General features: G+C 46.8%; 1 protein-coding gene across 4 annotated transcripts in view; it reads right to left on the bottom strand.

Annotated features, from left to right (window-relative positions):
- Positions 1-15,533, bottom strand: part of Atx-1 (Ataxin 1) — a 111,615-nt gene that overhangs the window by 61,031 nt on the left and 35,051 nt on the right. Inside the window, exon 3 of one of the 4 annotated variants that reach the window (XM_084589846.1) lies at positions 14,212-14,539. The exons of 2 other annotated variants lie outside the window; for them this stretch is intronic. In XM_084589846.1, coding sequence (XP_084445972.1) covers positions 14,212-14,245 — 34 coding nt within the window. In that variant the 5' untranslated portion in view covers positions 14,246-14,539. Of the gene's footprint in view, positions 1-11,952; positions 12,005-14,211; positions 14,540-15,533 lie in introns of those variants that run through there. One more of the 4 variants, XM_084589848.1, reaches the window with a different exon arrangement.

Raw genomic sequence — 15,533 nt, 5'->3', positions numbered from 1 at the left:
CCGCCGTCACAACGTTCGAACGAACTTTGTCCTATCAACTCGCTGTTCTCGTTCGCCTCTATACCAATTTCCGAATTATCTGTCGTTTTCTTGTTCTTCTTTCCTCCTCCAAGTCCTGGCACAGCTCTCGGTCTATACCACGTGTCAGTTGCTAGGCAACAGCGTGCGGTATACGGCGCCACGGTGCCACTGATGCCACGCCGACGGCTTGAACACCTAGCGCAGTGTAGCTCTCGCTACAAAAGTATTTGCAGCAGAAATTTTAAATTTCCAGCCGTGTTGACTATGATATTAAGGTCCGTGAATAGGCAGCGAAAACTGAATTGTTTCGGATGCTTTTCTTTCCTACAACCACTGGTGGAGTGAAGTCGTGGATACTGCCTCAAATAAGATTTTTTTTTTTTTTTTCAATGCTGCAAATGCGCATGTTCAAATGCTTTACATTTCGTTTGAATCTTTTTGGTCTCTATACTGTTTACTCTGCCTAGAAGCCGCAGAGGTGTAATATCTATATGTAGCCTATGCATTTCTTACTGCCCCCCCCCCCCCCCCCCCCCCCGCTCTCTGTACTGCCTTGGCGCTGTAGGTTCTTTCATAAAGAAACAAATAACTAAACATAATATTGCGTGCCGCATTGGACGGAGAAGCTTTCTTTGCCAAAATATTCGGGCGCGTAAACTGCGTTTCCTCGATCTGTGCCATTTATGTTTGGTAAGCAGTAAGCGGCCGGGCAACGTGTGATCTCCAGCGGATGCATCTGAGGGCCTCACGCATGACACGGCCGCTGCCCCTTTGAAAGCAAGCGCCAATGTGCACAGACCTTCCTAAAGCTCTGATGCAACCGCGTACGTAGTCCGAATATAGCAAACTTTAGCGAATGGAACGACAGTAATGAACACGCAGCCATGTTTGCGTTATGTGTTTCTAATTCTACTGCGTGTATACGCGAGCGTGTGTGTGTGCACGTATATATATATATATATATATATATATATATATATATATATATATATATATATATATATACAAACACCCTCTACCTAGTCCGGAGACCAGAACCAACGAGAATCCTTTAGAATTTCCGCGAAGCTTCCATCGAACGCTGCAGCGGCGCCCAAACACGGCGGATTTCCGCGCTATATCTCTTCGCGGAGGTGTTATTTCCGCGCACGGACCTGTTTTCTCGAGCGTTGCCTGGTTATTCTGCTAGCTGCGTGACCCCCTTTTCCGCTTCCCACTTGTCTGTCACGCCCGAGAAACGAACGCAGGATGTGCAAGCCGCAGTAAACCGCATCGATGCGCGCTTTCGACCTGCTTCGGCCGCCGCTTGGCTGCAACCACGAAATGGCCAACAAGATCCGAGCTCAGCTTCCTAACCCTCCAACACGAGGTTTGACGGCAAGCCGTGCACCTACGTTATAAACGCTGTGAGGTGTCCTGCAAAGGTGCTTGTTCTTCGCAGGCTGACTACAATGGAGGCCGTGAAGCCAGCTGCCACGCGCATCCTACGCCGAGTCTGCAGTACATTTCACGAGACGTCCACTCACTTGGACGCTCTAGACCTGACTATCTCGCCAGGCCCATTCGAGTCGTTGCAAGCCAAGAGAACCGGGTCTCGCATCCCCCATGTTAGCCGCCTTGGCACGGGTCACTGCTGGGAACTGTCAGCCAGCCCGGCCAGCCACTGGAAAACGAAATCCGATTGTTGTCGAACGGAAGTCATTACCACCGGCAGAGAACGGTCGCGAGCTTCGCAGCTTTACACGGGCTTCATGGCTCCCTGCAGCAATGTCAATAAAAGGCGCCCATTGAAATAGAAACTATATCGCGCACATCCTGACCTGTCTGACCTCCTCTCCCAAATAAACTGCAGCGTGTACAAAAACCATGGACGAAGAAAGAAAGGCACTCCACTCGTATTCAGAAAGAACCAACTCGCCCAGAACATCCTTCTGCGTGCCGACGAAACAAGCGGGGGTCGGCGGATGACGTCCACCAATCGCGTCCGTGACAGTAACTTTCTGTGTCCCAGTGCGTCATTGATTATTCTGTTTTCTAAGTTTTTTGTTTTTTTCCACTGAAAACATAGGGCGGTTACTGATGGTTCAATTCCTCCGCGAAAGCAGCGCATGGAGGAAGCATTCAGGCAGAGGGCCTTCTTTCGGCAACACGCATACGCAGAAATTTTTTATCAATTCTAGGAAAGAGTTTTTGAACGCAAGTTTTCCCATATTGTATAACATCACCATAAAGATCAATCTATCCTCTTTCGGCAGGCTATTAGTTTTTAGCAATGCACTTTTAAAAACACACCCCGTTGGTTTTCAACGACTATCTTAATTATTCTTCTGAGCGCGAGACAAAATTCAGAAGCAACATTTTGTGAGACTGTGACACATCGGAAGCTTAGACCCTTTCTGTCAGTGCGTTCATAGAACTGTCCTACAGTATTCCACAGCTTAACTACTTTCAGAAACGAAGCTCATTGGCTTTCTGTGACAATATGTTTGTACATTTGTGCTACCATATTCCACAGCTGCCTCTCAACTTTTTTTTTTAACAAAGCCTGTTGGTTTTTTATTCCCGTTTTAGCTAAGTGCACAGCAGAAACGCTGACAGCACACTTTTGGTTTGGTTTGTGGGGCTCCCGAAGCGACTCGGGCTATGAGAGACTCCGTAATGGAGGGTTCCGGTAATCTCGACCACCTGGGGTTCTTAACTTGCACTGACATCGCGCAGCCCACAGATGCCTTGCTTTTCGCCTCCTATACGAAAAGCGACCGCCGCGACATGGATTCGATCCCGCATCCTTGGGCACAGCAAAAAGTACATTTTTACTAGGTAGAGTAATTCCAGGCCATTCTCGTCAAAACATATGTGTGGAAGAGTGTCTTTAAAATATATCGCAATTGTCGCATAATCAAAAGGTTCCCCAGAAAGCTGGACTTGATGTGAGCTACCGAATGGTGAAATGGCTGCCTATAATGCTTTTCTTGCAAACTTCTGTGTACAATGAACCGAACGTAGTGGAGAAAACAGGCATCATACCGGCACGCGCTTTGCGCCGAATATCTTTATACATACATACATACATACATACATACATACATACATACATACATACATACATACATACATACATACATACATGCATACATACATACATACATACATATACACACACATGCATGCATACATACATACATACATACGTGCATACATACATACATACATACATACATACATACATACATACATACATACATACATACATACATACATACATACATACATGCATGCATGCATACATACATACATACACATGCATACATACATACGTGCATACATACATACATACATACGTGCATACATACATACATACATACATACATACATACATACATACATACACATGCATACATACATACACATACATACATACATACATACATACATACATACATACATACATACATACATACATACATACATACATACATACATACATATACACACACATGCATGCATACATACATACATACATACGTGCATACATACATACATACATACATACATACATACATACATACATACATACATACATACATACATACATACATACATACATACATACATACGTGCATACATACATACATACATACATACATACATACATACATACATACATACATACATACATACATACATGCATGCATGCATGCATACATACATACACATGCATACATACATACGTGCATACATACATACATACATACATACATACATACATACATACATACATACATACATACATACATACATACATACATACATACATACATACATACATACATACACATGCATACATACATACACATACATACATACATACATACATACATACATACATACATACATACATACATACATACATACATACACATACATACATACATACATACATACATACATACATACATACATACATACATACATACATGCATACATACATACATACATACATACATACATACATACATACATACATACATACATACATACATACATACATACATGCATACATACATACATACATACATACATGGTTTAAGAGTCGGGGCCCAACGGGTTTATCCCTGTCCGGTTCAGTGTTCGCAGCTTGAGCAGGTTTCACCAAGTGCAGTTTGGTTCTCCTACCGGATATAGGGGGTATTCACTGACGCCGTACTACAGATATAGATAGTGTCAGCATCGCCACGCCTCGTCCGCCATGTCGAAGGTCGCCGGCGGCATCAGTATCAGGTTCCGCCATATATCGGAAGTGATCAAGTTGTTAAATATTTCATACACTTTTCGTTGTGCAGCCCTTTGTGCGCATGGAGCCTGCAGCGGTATTTTCGTGCTCCGGGACATGGCACTGCCTGTTCGGTGTTGCAACAGCTCGACAGCAAGAGTAGCTGCCCCTGAGGCAGAACACATCTTGCAGAAACGCCGCGTTAAATGTCCCAATTTCAAAGCCGACATGGCTGCAAAACGCACATTTCTAGTGGCGGTAGTCGGCAAACTGCCGATCGAAGCTTGCACATGGCGCTGTTCCAGCAGTAAAGCGAAACAATGCAGTTGCTTAATTTGGGTGACAGAAGGTCGCGCAAATACTTTCACGCGCTCACAGCATAAACGGCCCACCCAGCGAGCATGTTTTACAAATTTCGTGTCGGCAACGTAGCTCTGCTTGAAATGCAGATAAACCATGGAACCTAGGTTCGCGATGTGTAGCGATAACCCTTGATACAATTGTAACACATCACTTGCAAGTTGGCAGAGGTGACAGGTAAGCGAACAGAAACGTCGCAATTTACTCATCTCTAAAAACGGCACGCCGGCCATCGACGCTTTCACGCAAATGTGGCTCTTGGCCTCGCCCGCTCGTCAAAAAAAAAAAAAAAAAAAAAAAAAAAAAAAAAAAAAAATTAAAACGCTTTCATGGATTTGTACGTTTTAATTTCTACACCTGTCGCAAAACTTAAAACCACACTTTACAAAGCCCGCCTCGATGTCAGGGAATTCAACGCGAAGCAGTGGTCTTTTAATGTGCCGAAGTTACCGCACCCGTACGAGCCGATGTTTTGTCAAAGTCGAACCTTTTATCGAGACCGTTGTTTTTCTTGTTCCACGGAGTACAGGGATGTATCCACTTCACTCGCATGGTTTTCGCTGCTGTACGGAGAAATTCCGACAAGACGCGAAAGGCGCATCCCACGGATCACAACAAGTTGAATACTGTGGCTGGTTGGTGCGCCTGCACACACACGACCACACATATGGCGAACGCCGCGCCGGCCCCTAGCGCCTCTTGCGGATAACGTAACGTGAATACCTCCTATACCTGGCGAAGCTTTAACAATTTTAATTAATTAATTTTAATGCGCTTACAAGAGAGGGAAGGCGCATTATCTGTCACTTATTCTGCGTACACCTGAACCGCGACGTAAGGGAAGGGAGGAATGCGGAAGTGAAAGCGGAAAGAGAGAAAGAGCAGGTGCCGTAGTGGAAGACTAGGGAGTAATTTCGGCCGCCTGGGGATCTTTCAAATGCGCTGACATCGCTCAGCACACGGATGCCTCACCGTTTCACCTGCACCGAAACGCAGCCGCCGGCTGTCGGGTCCGAACCCGGTACCCGCGGTACAATAATCGGGCATCTTAACCGGTAACAAAGTTAGAAAATCGGTTAAAACCGAAGAACCTGTCTTCAGTAAGTTCCTGCTAGCTTATATAGGACGAATTATTGAAGAAGAACTGCACATTCCCATCCCCGCAGAGTACAGAAACGGACCAGCAGGCACTCAATAAAGCAGCGCAAAGGGGGGATGACCCTCTAGGCTCGGCCGCGCCGGCCGTGGAAATGCATCGTCATCAGCCGGACTTCATCCACTGCAGGGCAAACTGGCCACTCCTATGTTCCTCCCATTAAGCCGGTTCTGTGCTAGCTGCATCCACTTGACCCCCGCAAACTTCTTAACCTCATCCGCCCACCTAACTTTCTGTCGCCTCTTGCTAAGCCTTCCTTCCATTCGAACCCAATTTGTTACCGTTAAAGACCATTGGCTATCCTCTGTCCGCACTATATGTTCTGCCCATACCAATTTATTATCCTTGATCTCCACTACAGTGTCATTAACCCGAGTTATTTGACCCACTCAGTGCGCCTCCTGTCACTCAACGTTACATCTACCATTTTCCGTCCCATACCTCTCTGAGTTGTCGTTAGCTTAAGTAGACCACTTTTCGTTAGCCTTCATGTTTAAGCCCCATAGGTGAGTATGGTAAGATGCAGCTAAGATCTACACCCTGATTTCGCATGTCTGCATGACTGCTGAAGTTGCGACAGTCAAATGCTTTCTCGTAGGCGATGAATGCTATGTGTAGGGGCTGGTTATATTATGTGCATTTTCCTGCCATCTGGTTGACAGTATATATAGATATGATCGATGGTAGAGTACCTTTTCGAAGCTCTGCTTGATCCTTTGGTTGATTAAAGTCTAAGGTTGCCCTAATTCTATTAGTGATTACATTAGTAAATACCTTATACGTAACGGGTATTAGGCTGATATTCTCTAATTTTTTAAGTCCTTATAGCGTCCCCTTTCTTACGAATTGAGATGTTAGCGTTCTTGTAGTATTCCGATACCGTCGATATCACCTACAGGGTGGCCAGTTTTTACAGCACGATATCCCCACCGTCCTTCGACAAGTCTGTAGATATCTGATCGTCCCCAGCTGCCTTCTTTTGCTATAGCGAATACGCCAAAACGCACCCGCTAGCATCTTCGTTGCTGTAGCATGGATTACTTGCGGATATCATTAATTCAGCTTCTGCCCAATGTTTATTTTCCAACCAAAAGAAGTCGTTCAGACGACACTACAGCATTCTTCGGGAAAGTATAGATGCGAGAGAGGGGAATTAAGTCGATATGAACAGACCTACAGACTCAGTGCGGGACGAGTGGAATATGATGAATGGAGAAGGAGAGTTACCGCCAACACACGGTGAGCGCTGTTTTCGACCCTTCTCTGTTTTGGAAACTACATGCATACCACTGGACAGTATTAGTTCAAGCGTCTTTGGACATTTTAGGTTTTCCTACATCAAACGCTAATGTTGAAAGAGCATTCTCAAAATTACCTACTCTTAACACTAAGGAGCGTGCTTCCACGGCTGATAACAGTCTAAGTGTGCTTGTATCTATTAAAATTAACCGTAAATAGCGTTTACTCCGAGGTCAATAAAATTTGTGCTTTTTGGCGTCTATATAATATTGTGTGCTTTGAGAATTTTTTTTTCTTAACCGACAATCCCACGTTTTACGGTTTGCACCACGCAACTAGCCCAAAAATAGCGACAAAAACAAACAAACAAACAAAAGAAACATTATAAACGACGAAATACATCCATAGAATTTTCAAAAAAAAAAAAAAAAACACCGGGAAGTACACAGCCTACATTTAAGGCGTCGCTAACGATGGCTCCGGGTTTGAGCTCTATCGTATCGAAAACTGTGCCGCAGCCGTTATTCGTGCAGCGTATTGAGGTGTCCTACCATTTCGCTGCCTAATTGACATGCACCTGATAGTCTAGTTAATCGATAGGCATTCGAGCCGTCTTATGAGCCTTCAATCGTATGCCTTATATAATCACCTCCCTACACCACGTGACCTGGAGCAGCGCGCGTTTTCGAATCGGGCGTCGCTGCACGAGCGAGCTTTCGCCTTCGTACACGTAGGCGGTCCTAAGTCACTAGGTTTTTTTTTAGACCGCGTCTTTTATGCTCCCGTTCGGCGGCTACGCCTCGCAGCCGTTGTTGTTGGTGTAACCGAGTGAAAGAGAGTCACGAGTCACAAGAGAATTTCACAAGAGAAGAGGAAAGAAGAGCCACGAGGCGATCGACGCAGAGCTCCGTGGCCCTTCTTTCTCTTCTAAAAAATTATGTTCGGTCGGCTCGTGAGAAAAATGAGAAGTGCTTTGTAACTGCACATGCTTACACGCATACACACGTCTATCGATAACATTCTTTGCCTCACTATATTGCAAAAAGGCTTGAAAAGCTACGCTCAAATTTCGCACCAGGAAGTATTTTAATTGTCTGTAGAACTGTTTGTTCAAACTTCCAGCGCAGTCGATAACTTATTTAGCAAGCCTGATTGATGTAGCTGCACACCTTCATATCGGTGTCCGACGACCAAATTGGAACGCATTAGTGAAGGAACGTAGGTTAGCGTCAGCAACATCAAAATGTGCTCAAGGTTAACCGAAACATAACGGTGACCATCGAAATGTATACATGTATCTGCATAGCAGGCGGTGAACCATGCAGTGTGCAGGAAATAAGAGGGTGCAAATGCGCGCAACTTCTGCCGTGTGTCCTTAGCTGTAATAGGGGGCAAATAATAATAATAATAATAATAATAATAATAATAATAATAATAATAATAATAATAATAATAATAATAATAATAATAATCTGTTAAAGGAGAGGCAATGCGCAGTATTTGTCCATGTTCTGTGGACACCTGAACCGCGCCTTACAGGAAGGAGGAAGGTGGCAGTCACGTTTCATCAAGCTGTGGAGGGGGTTCGGAAACATTTTATCCGAGTTTTATTTTATTTTTTTATTTTTTTGTAATTTTTTTCTTCCAGCGTACCACCGCTTTCTGTGGCCGTCTTTTTGGCATTTCAGGAAAGCCCGCGAAATGTGAAAAAAATTCCACGTGACAGCACTCGTGCTGTACGTACCATATTGCGGCACTCCCAGAAGAGTTTCGACGAATGAAACATGACCGGCCGCCGCTCGCTTCGACAGGCTGCACCATGACACAAAGCCAAGCATGCCTTGAATTACGCATTTCAGCGCTTTTGTCTTTTTTTTTTTTTTTTTTTTTTTTTTTTTTTTTTTTTTTTGCTTTGTAGGTGTGATAGCTCGGTAAGAGCTCCATTCGAGTTGACTGTAGGTGGCCCGTCCATATCGTATCGCTAATCGTCTCTGACGCTTTCCATGCCCCTGCAAAATGTGGTGACGTACTTTCGAGAGTATGCTCTCGCAGTGGCGTCGGTCGCTCATTTCGAAATGGCCATGTGCACGCATGCTTCGCTCATTCAAAACGCGTTTGGCAGCGCTACAATACAGTACCGCAAGACGGCATTCGCGTGGCATATATATATATATATATATATATATATATATATATATATATATACACATTTCCCGGGCTTTCTTTATATGCTGAATAAAAAAAAAACTGGGTCGGTTTGTTCTGAAGACTTTTTACAACTTAATTAAAGGCACTTGGCCTTGAAGTGAATAATATAAATGCTGAACAAATATCTTAGTTAATTTACAAATTACATGCAATATAAAGATACTTTGCGGGCCTGTACATGACGGAGGAAAAAAAAATTTCGTTGGTTTCAGCCAGTTGCAGCGCTCCTCTTGTTTTAAATCATTGGTTCAAGTTACGTTAAACAATATATACGCGAAACCGAATAGCGGGACGAACAGGGCTCTGGTTTCTGAAGGAAAAAGCGGACACAGGCTCGGAAAAGGTTACAGCTATAAAGTAACGTGAGTACTGTTAAAAACCCATTACGAACAAAATTTGTCCCGCGAGGACTCAAACCACCGCACTTTTGCGCCCCACAATGGCACACTCACCAATATTCTGCGCCACCAACCAGACAACAACAATACGTTCGTTCTCCCTTGTCTAGCATACTCCGCTTTTGGCACTTTGTATCTTTCCTCAAGTGCACAAATTGCGGTCGTAATCAGCCGACAACCGTCTAATCATTCTGAATCTTTTCCTGGCTATCAGGTGTCAGCAATGTCCTGCAACTTTATTACGCCTTGCTTTATTTTGTTTGTTTCCAGGTACATCTGAGAATACCTTAATTTATCAGTGCTGGGTGCTTTGTAATCGTCTTAGGGCGCATGTAATTCTTACTACACACACAAATATCTGGCGCAATAATGCACGCAATATTACATTTAACTTTGTATAGCGGAGCAGTGACGCCAATAGCTCACTTCCGACTAAGCCTTTTCCCTGTGTGAAAACTAAAAAAAACATTGAACGAACGACAGCCGGGCTGGGTCATATTAAGAACAACATAAAGGGAAATGGAAGAAATTGCGAAATACAGGTCTTTGCTACAATTTCTGTAGTCCTCTTTCCACTACTTGGCCGTTGATAGTGAATTCATCATAGCTGTACGTCGTGCATCAAGTTTCCTGACATGCAGCTATCAGTTGTCCGCCGATGTGTTTCAGTTATGTTCGAGCATATTGTTCATGTTGCTGGTAAAACGCTACGCTCTTCCTTGCAGGTCGCATTGCCAAGCTTTTCTTCAGTCACAGATATGAACGTGCAACACAACAGCGGACGAGCAGTAGCGATTTTGGCTTGTAATTAACGCCGCATACGATCAGCTTACGTGGGAGCTAGGAAGTATTTTAAATGGCATCTAGCTTCGAGACATTTGCAGAAAAAAGCGAGTGCCCCAGAATAAAGTCGTAATGCATACTGCATATTTTTGATGCTTATGTGCACGCTGGCATATAGCTGTGAATCAGACATGGTCTGTCCGGTTTGAGGTCCGAGCTGGACACGACCTGTCCGGTCTGAGGTCCATACCGGACCGATCGGTCCGGTTTAAGCTCCGAACCTGAAATTATCTGTCCAGTTTCAGCTCCGTACCGACCGGTCCGTCAGGTTCGAGCTCCGAACTTGAATGGCCTGTCCAGTTTGAAATCCGAACCGCAAGTTATCTGTCCGGTTCCAGCTCCACACCAAACAGGTCCGTCCGGTTTAGCTGCGAATCGGAAATTGTTTTTCTGACTTGAGCTTCATAATGGACCGGGCGATCCAAATTGTGCTTGCTCCTAAAGTAGTTTGTCCGGTTTGAGCTCCATATACCTGACTGGTCGATCCGATTTGAGGGTTATATCGGACCGGTATAAACCACTTAATGCTTTATACAAGACGGGCCACACAGCCATGAAGTTGATACCAGACCCGCATGTTCCGGTCTAGTCTAGTAGAGCCTAGTTCGCCGCGATACGGAATTTTTCGGTAACCAACCTTTCATTCCGGAATATAGGGGGCACTATCCAGGTTTAGCACGACTGAAAATGAAATAACGCAGCGTAGTCTTTGCTTAGCAGATTGCACAATTCTTTCCGGCATTTCCTTTTCTGGGGTAGAAGTTGGAAATTTGAGAAAGGAATCCAAAATATTTCGAGCGAGATTTCACAAAATATGCATATGGTAAAGGAAAGCGAGCAAGGGTTGAGGGGAAGCCTCAGTCCGCTAGGCAGCGCTTCTGCAAGTGGACTTGTCCTCGTTTGAGCAGACGAAGGCGAGTCCACTCGTCGAAATGTTGAAACTTGCCACTCCTTGTTCGCTTTCCTTTGCGTACCCATCGTCACCTCGTTTCGCCCTGGATCCTCACGCATACGTGCGATTCACGACTGGTTGTTACACCTGTCCTCGTTGACCACGGGATATCGTCGGACATCACGACTTCGAAGCGCTCGAGGCCACCTTGATACTACGTGACATCCCGGCGGCCGTCCTCCCGTGGCAAAGCGCGCGCAGAGACCGGGCGGTGCTGCCGGACGCCTTGACGCCGGGGAAACAAAAAAACAAAACATAACAAAACACATAACAAAAGCAAATGCAGCTCATCGCAGACTCGTTTCCTGGCATCGTAATGAGAGCAAGGCTGGAATTAGATCGGTGGCTAAAGAATAGACGAAGTGAATAAAGCTGTCGTATTTTTGTAACTTAGGCAATTCAGTATACAGAAGAGTCACTTCCTGACAATTCTGTCTCGCGCAAAAAAAAAAAAAGCAAAACAAGAAAGCAAGTTATGTCCGAAAACGTAAAAGGAGCATACCCAAAGCGCAGTCCAAGTGAGGCACGCGGCACCCCATACACGGACGTCTACAAGGCACCGTTGTCGCACGTCGCTGCATGCTGCATGGACACAGGCGGGCTATTTCAACGGCAGAACGAGGCACGCGTGCACTGCAGTGTTCGGCGAAGGAAAGCCGTCGCTGCACTTGTGTCGAAGCGGAGCGCACTTCTCTGAATTTGTAATGTAATTAGCGTTAATCGGGTGATGCAATCGAGCCTTCAACTTATCTTTTATAAGGCTGCAAAATCAAATTGCATATCTTTCATCTTGTTTTAATGAAATCTGAGAGCGAGGCAATTTCCAAATATACCGGAGAGATGCTGGAAAATTGGCTCGCGGACCGCGGAAAGGCATATTGCGACTATAAACAGCTTGCTGGCTACACGCGCACGATGCCGCGAGCAAAGGCGCAGCCGAGAAAAAAAAAAAAAAAAGGAAACAACTGGCGGCTATAGTCCTTTCTTGGGTATTACAGCCCGTGTCATTTCACATTGCCTTTTTCCTTGCATGCAGCGTCATATTCTGGGAACCTGCCCGCATGCCCACACAAATATTAAAGCAACAAAATTAAACAAGAAAAAAGAAACCACTTCGTTATGTGTGTTAAATAAATGTTACAAGTTCGTCGCGTGGTAGGCGACACTTGGTGCGCGCACATTGGTTGGCGAAAGAAAAAGCTCGTCGCGCGCCGTTATTGATGGGTGTGCTACATACGATGCTACGCAATTGTTTGCGCCGCAGATGCGCGTTGCGAACTACGCCATTTATGGAACACGCGAAAGGAGGAGCTCCGGTGGGCTTTCGCGCGGCCGCAGCTGCTGCGCGGGGCATCGCCAGGTGACCCTGAACTTGGGGTCCGCGCCTCAGCCCCATTAATGGCAAACGTCGCACACTTGGCAGGCGCGCGTTTTCGCGCACTATACCTCGCAAGACGCAGAGCGCACTGGCCAACTGGGGCGCGCGTTGTTAGACAGCGAACGAGACGTGCACGCAGATGACGAGCGAAATCTAACCTGCACAGTGAAGATTCGTCGGGATAGGATTTAGTATGGCGCGTTCACACGTCTTGCGTTCTCCCCAAGGAATGAGAGAAATGGAGCAAATAAAAACACGAAGGGGCTGCCACTTCAACGGTCGTTGGTGGCTGCTGCATCTTCTAGTGACCGTTCGCGGGGTAGGCAAAACGGCCGAGTGAAGAGAGTGCAAATCGGGCGGCCAATGTTAACAAACATGCAAGCGCACAAGCAGCGCGGACAAATGCACAGGCTGCGCTGGTCCTTCGTCGGCGTTTCTTGTACGCTGCTTATTTTCACGTACCTGTGTTTCTTAACTGAGTCAAATGTATCAGCTGAAACGCGGACAGAAAGGTACCTGCGTATCTCGGAAGCCAGACACCGCTTCCATACATGGTCGCCGGCCTTGACGGGTCACGCAAAAGTTGCCGCAACACGAAGCGACGACAGTGTCACCGGAGCAATTAGACTGACCCTCAAAATGTGTACTAAAATATACTGCTTGAGCGTGAACCACAAGCAAGTGAAAAAATAAAGGCACCTCAATAGAATAAACGCGTCCAGTGAGAACAGGCACCGCTGAGACAGACCTCTGTGCGAGGAAAATGTCACGTGCGCTTGGAACGCAGAGAGAGAGAGAGAGAGAGAGAGAGCGTGCTCAAAGAAGCTGGAAGGAAACAACGCCGTACTCAGAGCAACAACCATGGAAAACTAGGCGCAGTCACGTGCACAGAACGCACGTGCCACTCCGCGAACGACACAAGCACGGATCGAAACGAAAAAGCGAAAAATTGAGAACAAACAGCAACTTTCTTACGTGTTTCCCCCGTTTTAACTTTTGCCCCGGAAAGGACACGCGCCGACTGCTCGTCCTCTGTCAGTGTAGTCTTGCCAAGGCGACGCGAGTAGGACCAGTCCAAGATCGTGCAGATCGTTTGTCTACGCAGCAAGGATTTAGCTATAGCGCTGTGACGGTCGCATCGACGCGCAACGAAGCTCTTAAATCGTTTCTACTACCACTCACACCGGCATCCAGCCCCCGTTTGCAGCGACGGTGCAGCGCACGACCGGAACAATGAGAGGGCTGTCGGCGGAGCGCGAGCAGGCAAATTGAGCGACCAGAAACGCCTCTCGACAGGGAACACTTATCTGCACTTGGTACCGCGGTTCTCGCGCCTCGAGCGATCCGCGCCCTTGAGAGTACCTCACAGTTCAAGAAGCTCACCGTTGGGCAGGGCTCTCACGAGGTCCACGCTCATGGCGCGAGCCGTCCGCAGCGGAAGGGTTTGCGCGCGGACCTCATGCAGCGAGTCGTCGAATCCGGGCGTGCAGCTGCAGAGCGCCACACCGGAGCCGTCAACCTCTCCTCCGCAGCTGGAGAAAGTGCGCTCCTCGGAGAAAGGAGCGGCCCAGTTGCGCAGCCTCCTCGCCGGACTTGCTCGGGGGCTTCCCCCTCGCCGGCTCTTCCGTAACGCCTACTCAGGAATGCACGGCCGTACAACTGCCGCCGCCGCGTTGCCCCCGTGTGCACAGGTGCCGCCGAGGTCGCCGCACTGGCGGGAATGCAAACGAAATATGTCACCGCCGTGGACGCACGTGCATTCCGCACGTGGAGTGCGCAACAGGCACTTCCGAACCACAAACCTCGGGGCGCCCAAAGAGGGCGCTTTAACCCATCAATGTGGCCTACAGTAATGGCGGCGATTATGCACACTGCCGCCAAATTCTAGGCTACCCAAAATTCCGAAAAGCGCGACCCCCCGCAAATGGTCCTTGCCGAGGACGAGTTAACCGACATCACCGCTATCCCCAGACACGCTCGCAAGTGGATTCCTATGCATGCTTCATCTTGACACGTGACATCACAAAACCGACCCTAAAGAGTACGGGACCCTCCGGCGACCTCCTGGAGCTCTCTTGAAACGGGTGTAATCACCGAAGCACTGCACCATGCATTGGCGACAACCGAAACCCCGCCCCCCTGAGCCATCCATTCAGAACAGATTCATAAAACCGCATCTAAATCACATCCCCACCTATGCTGGATAAACGGGCATGTAAGGACTGAGCGCGTTCTCAACCGATTGTCCGCGAAATCAAACTTTTTTTGATCCCCTGGCGAAATCAGGCATCGGGTTAAGAGGCAGAAGCAAAGACTTCCCAGCTCACTGAACATTGAGAATAAAAAGGAGGCTAAGACAGCTCTTGCAAAACCATGCACTTACATCAACGCAGAGCACGCACACATCCTTCGAAAGGTACACACAGAATCGCGACCCCGCATAGGAGCTTCTTATTCCAACACGCTACACGCCGTACATAATGTTCAACTGCCCCACGATCGTAGCAGATGTGCAGCGTACACATGCTTGCAACGCCGCGGTCACCTCACCATGCATCTCTGGCATACCAACGACCCACTGACCCACCCTAGCAAACCGTTCGAGAGATAATGATTTTATTGCTCGAATGAAGATGATCTCCGCAGGATGCTGGTTATGCAGTGCATCTTTGTTGCTATCCCACTGACACTGCCGCTCAGAAGTC

This window comes from Amblyomma maculatum, chromosome 1 (genome assembly GCF_055883805.1).
Source record: "Amblyomma maculatum isolate TAMU_Amacu chromosome 1, ASM5588380v1, whole genome shotgun sequence".
Taxonomy (NCBI): Eukaryota; Metazoa; Arthropoda; class Arachnida; order Ixodida; family Ixodidae; genus Amblyomma; species Amblyomma maculatum.
The sequence above is the reverse complement of the archived record's forward strand: the minus strand, read 5'-3'. Positions and strand labels throughout refer to the sequence as shown.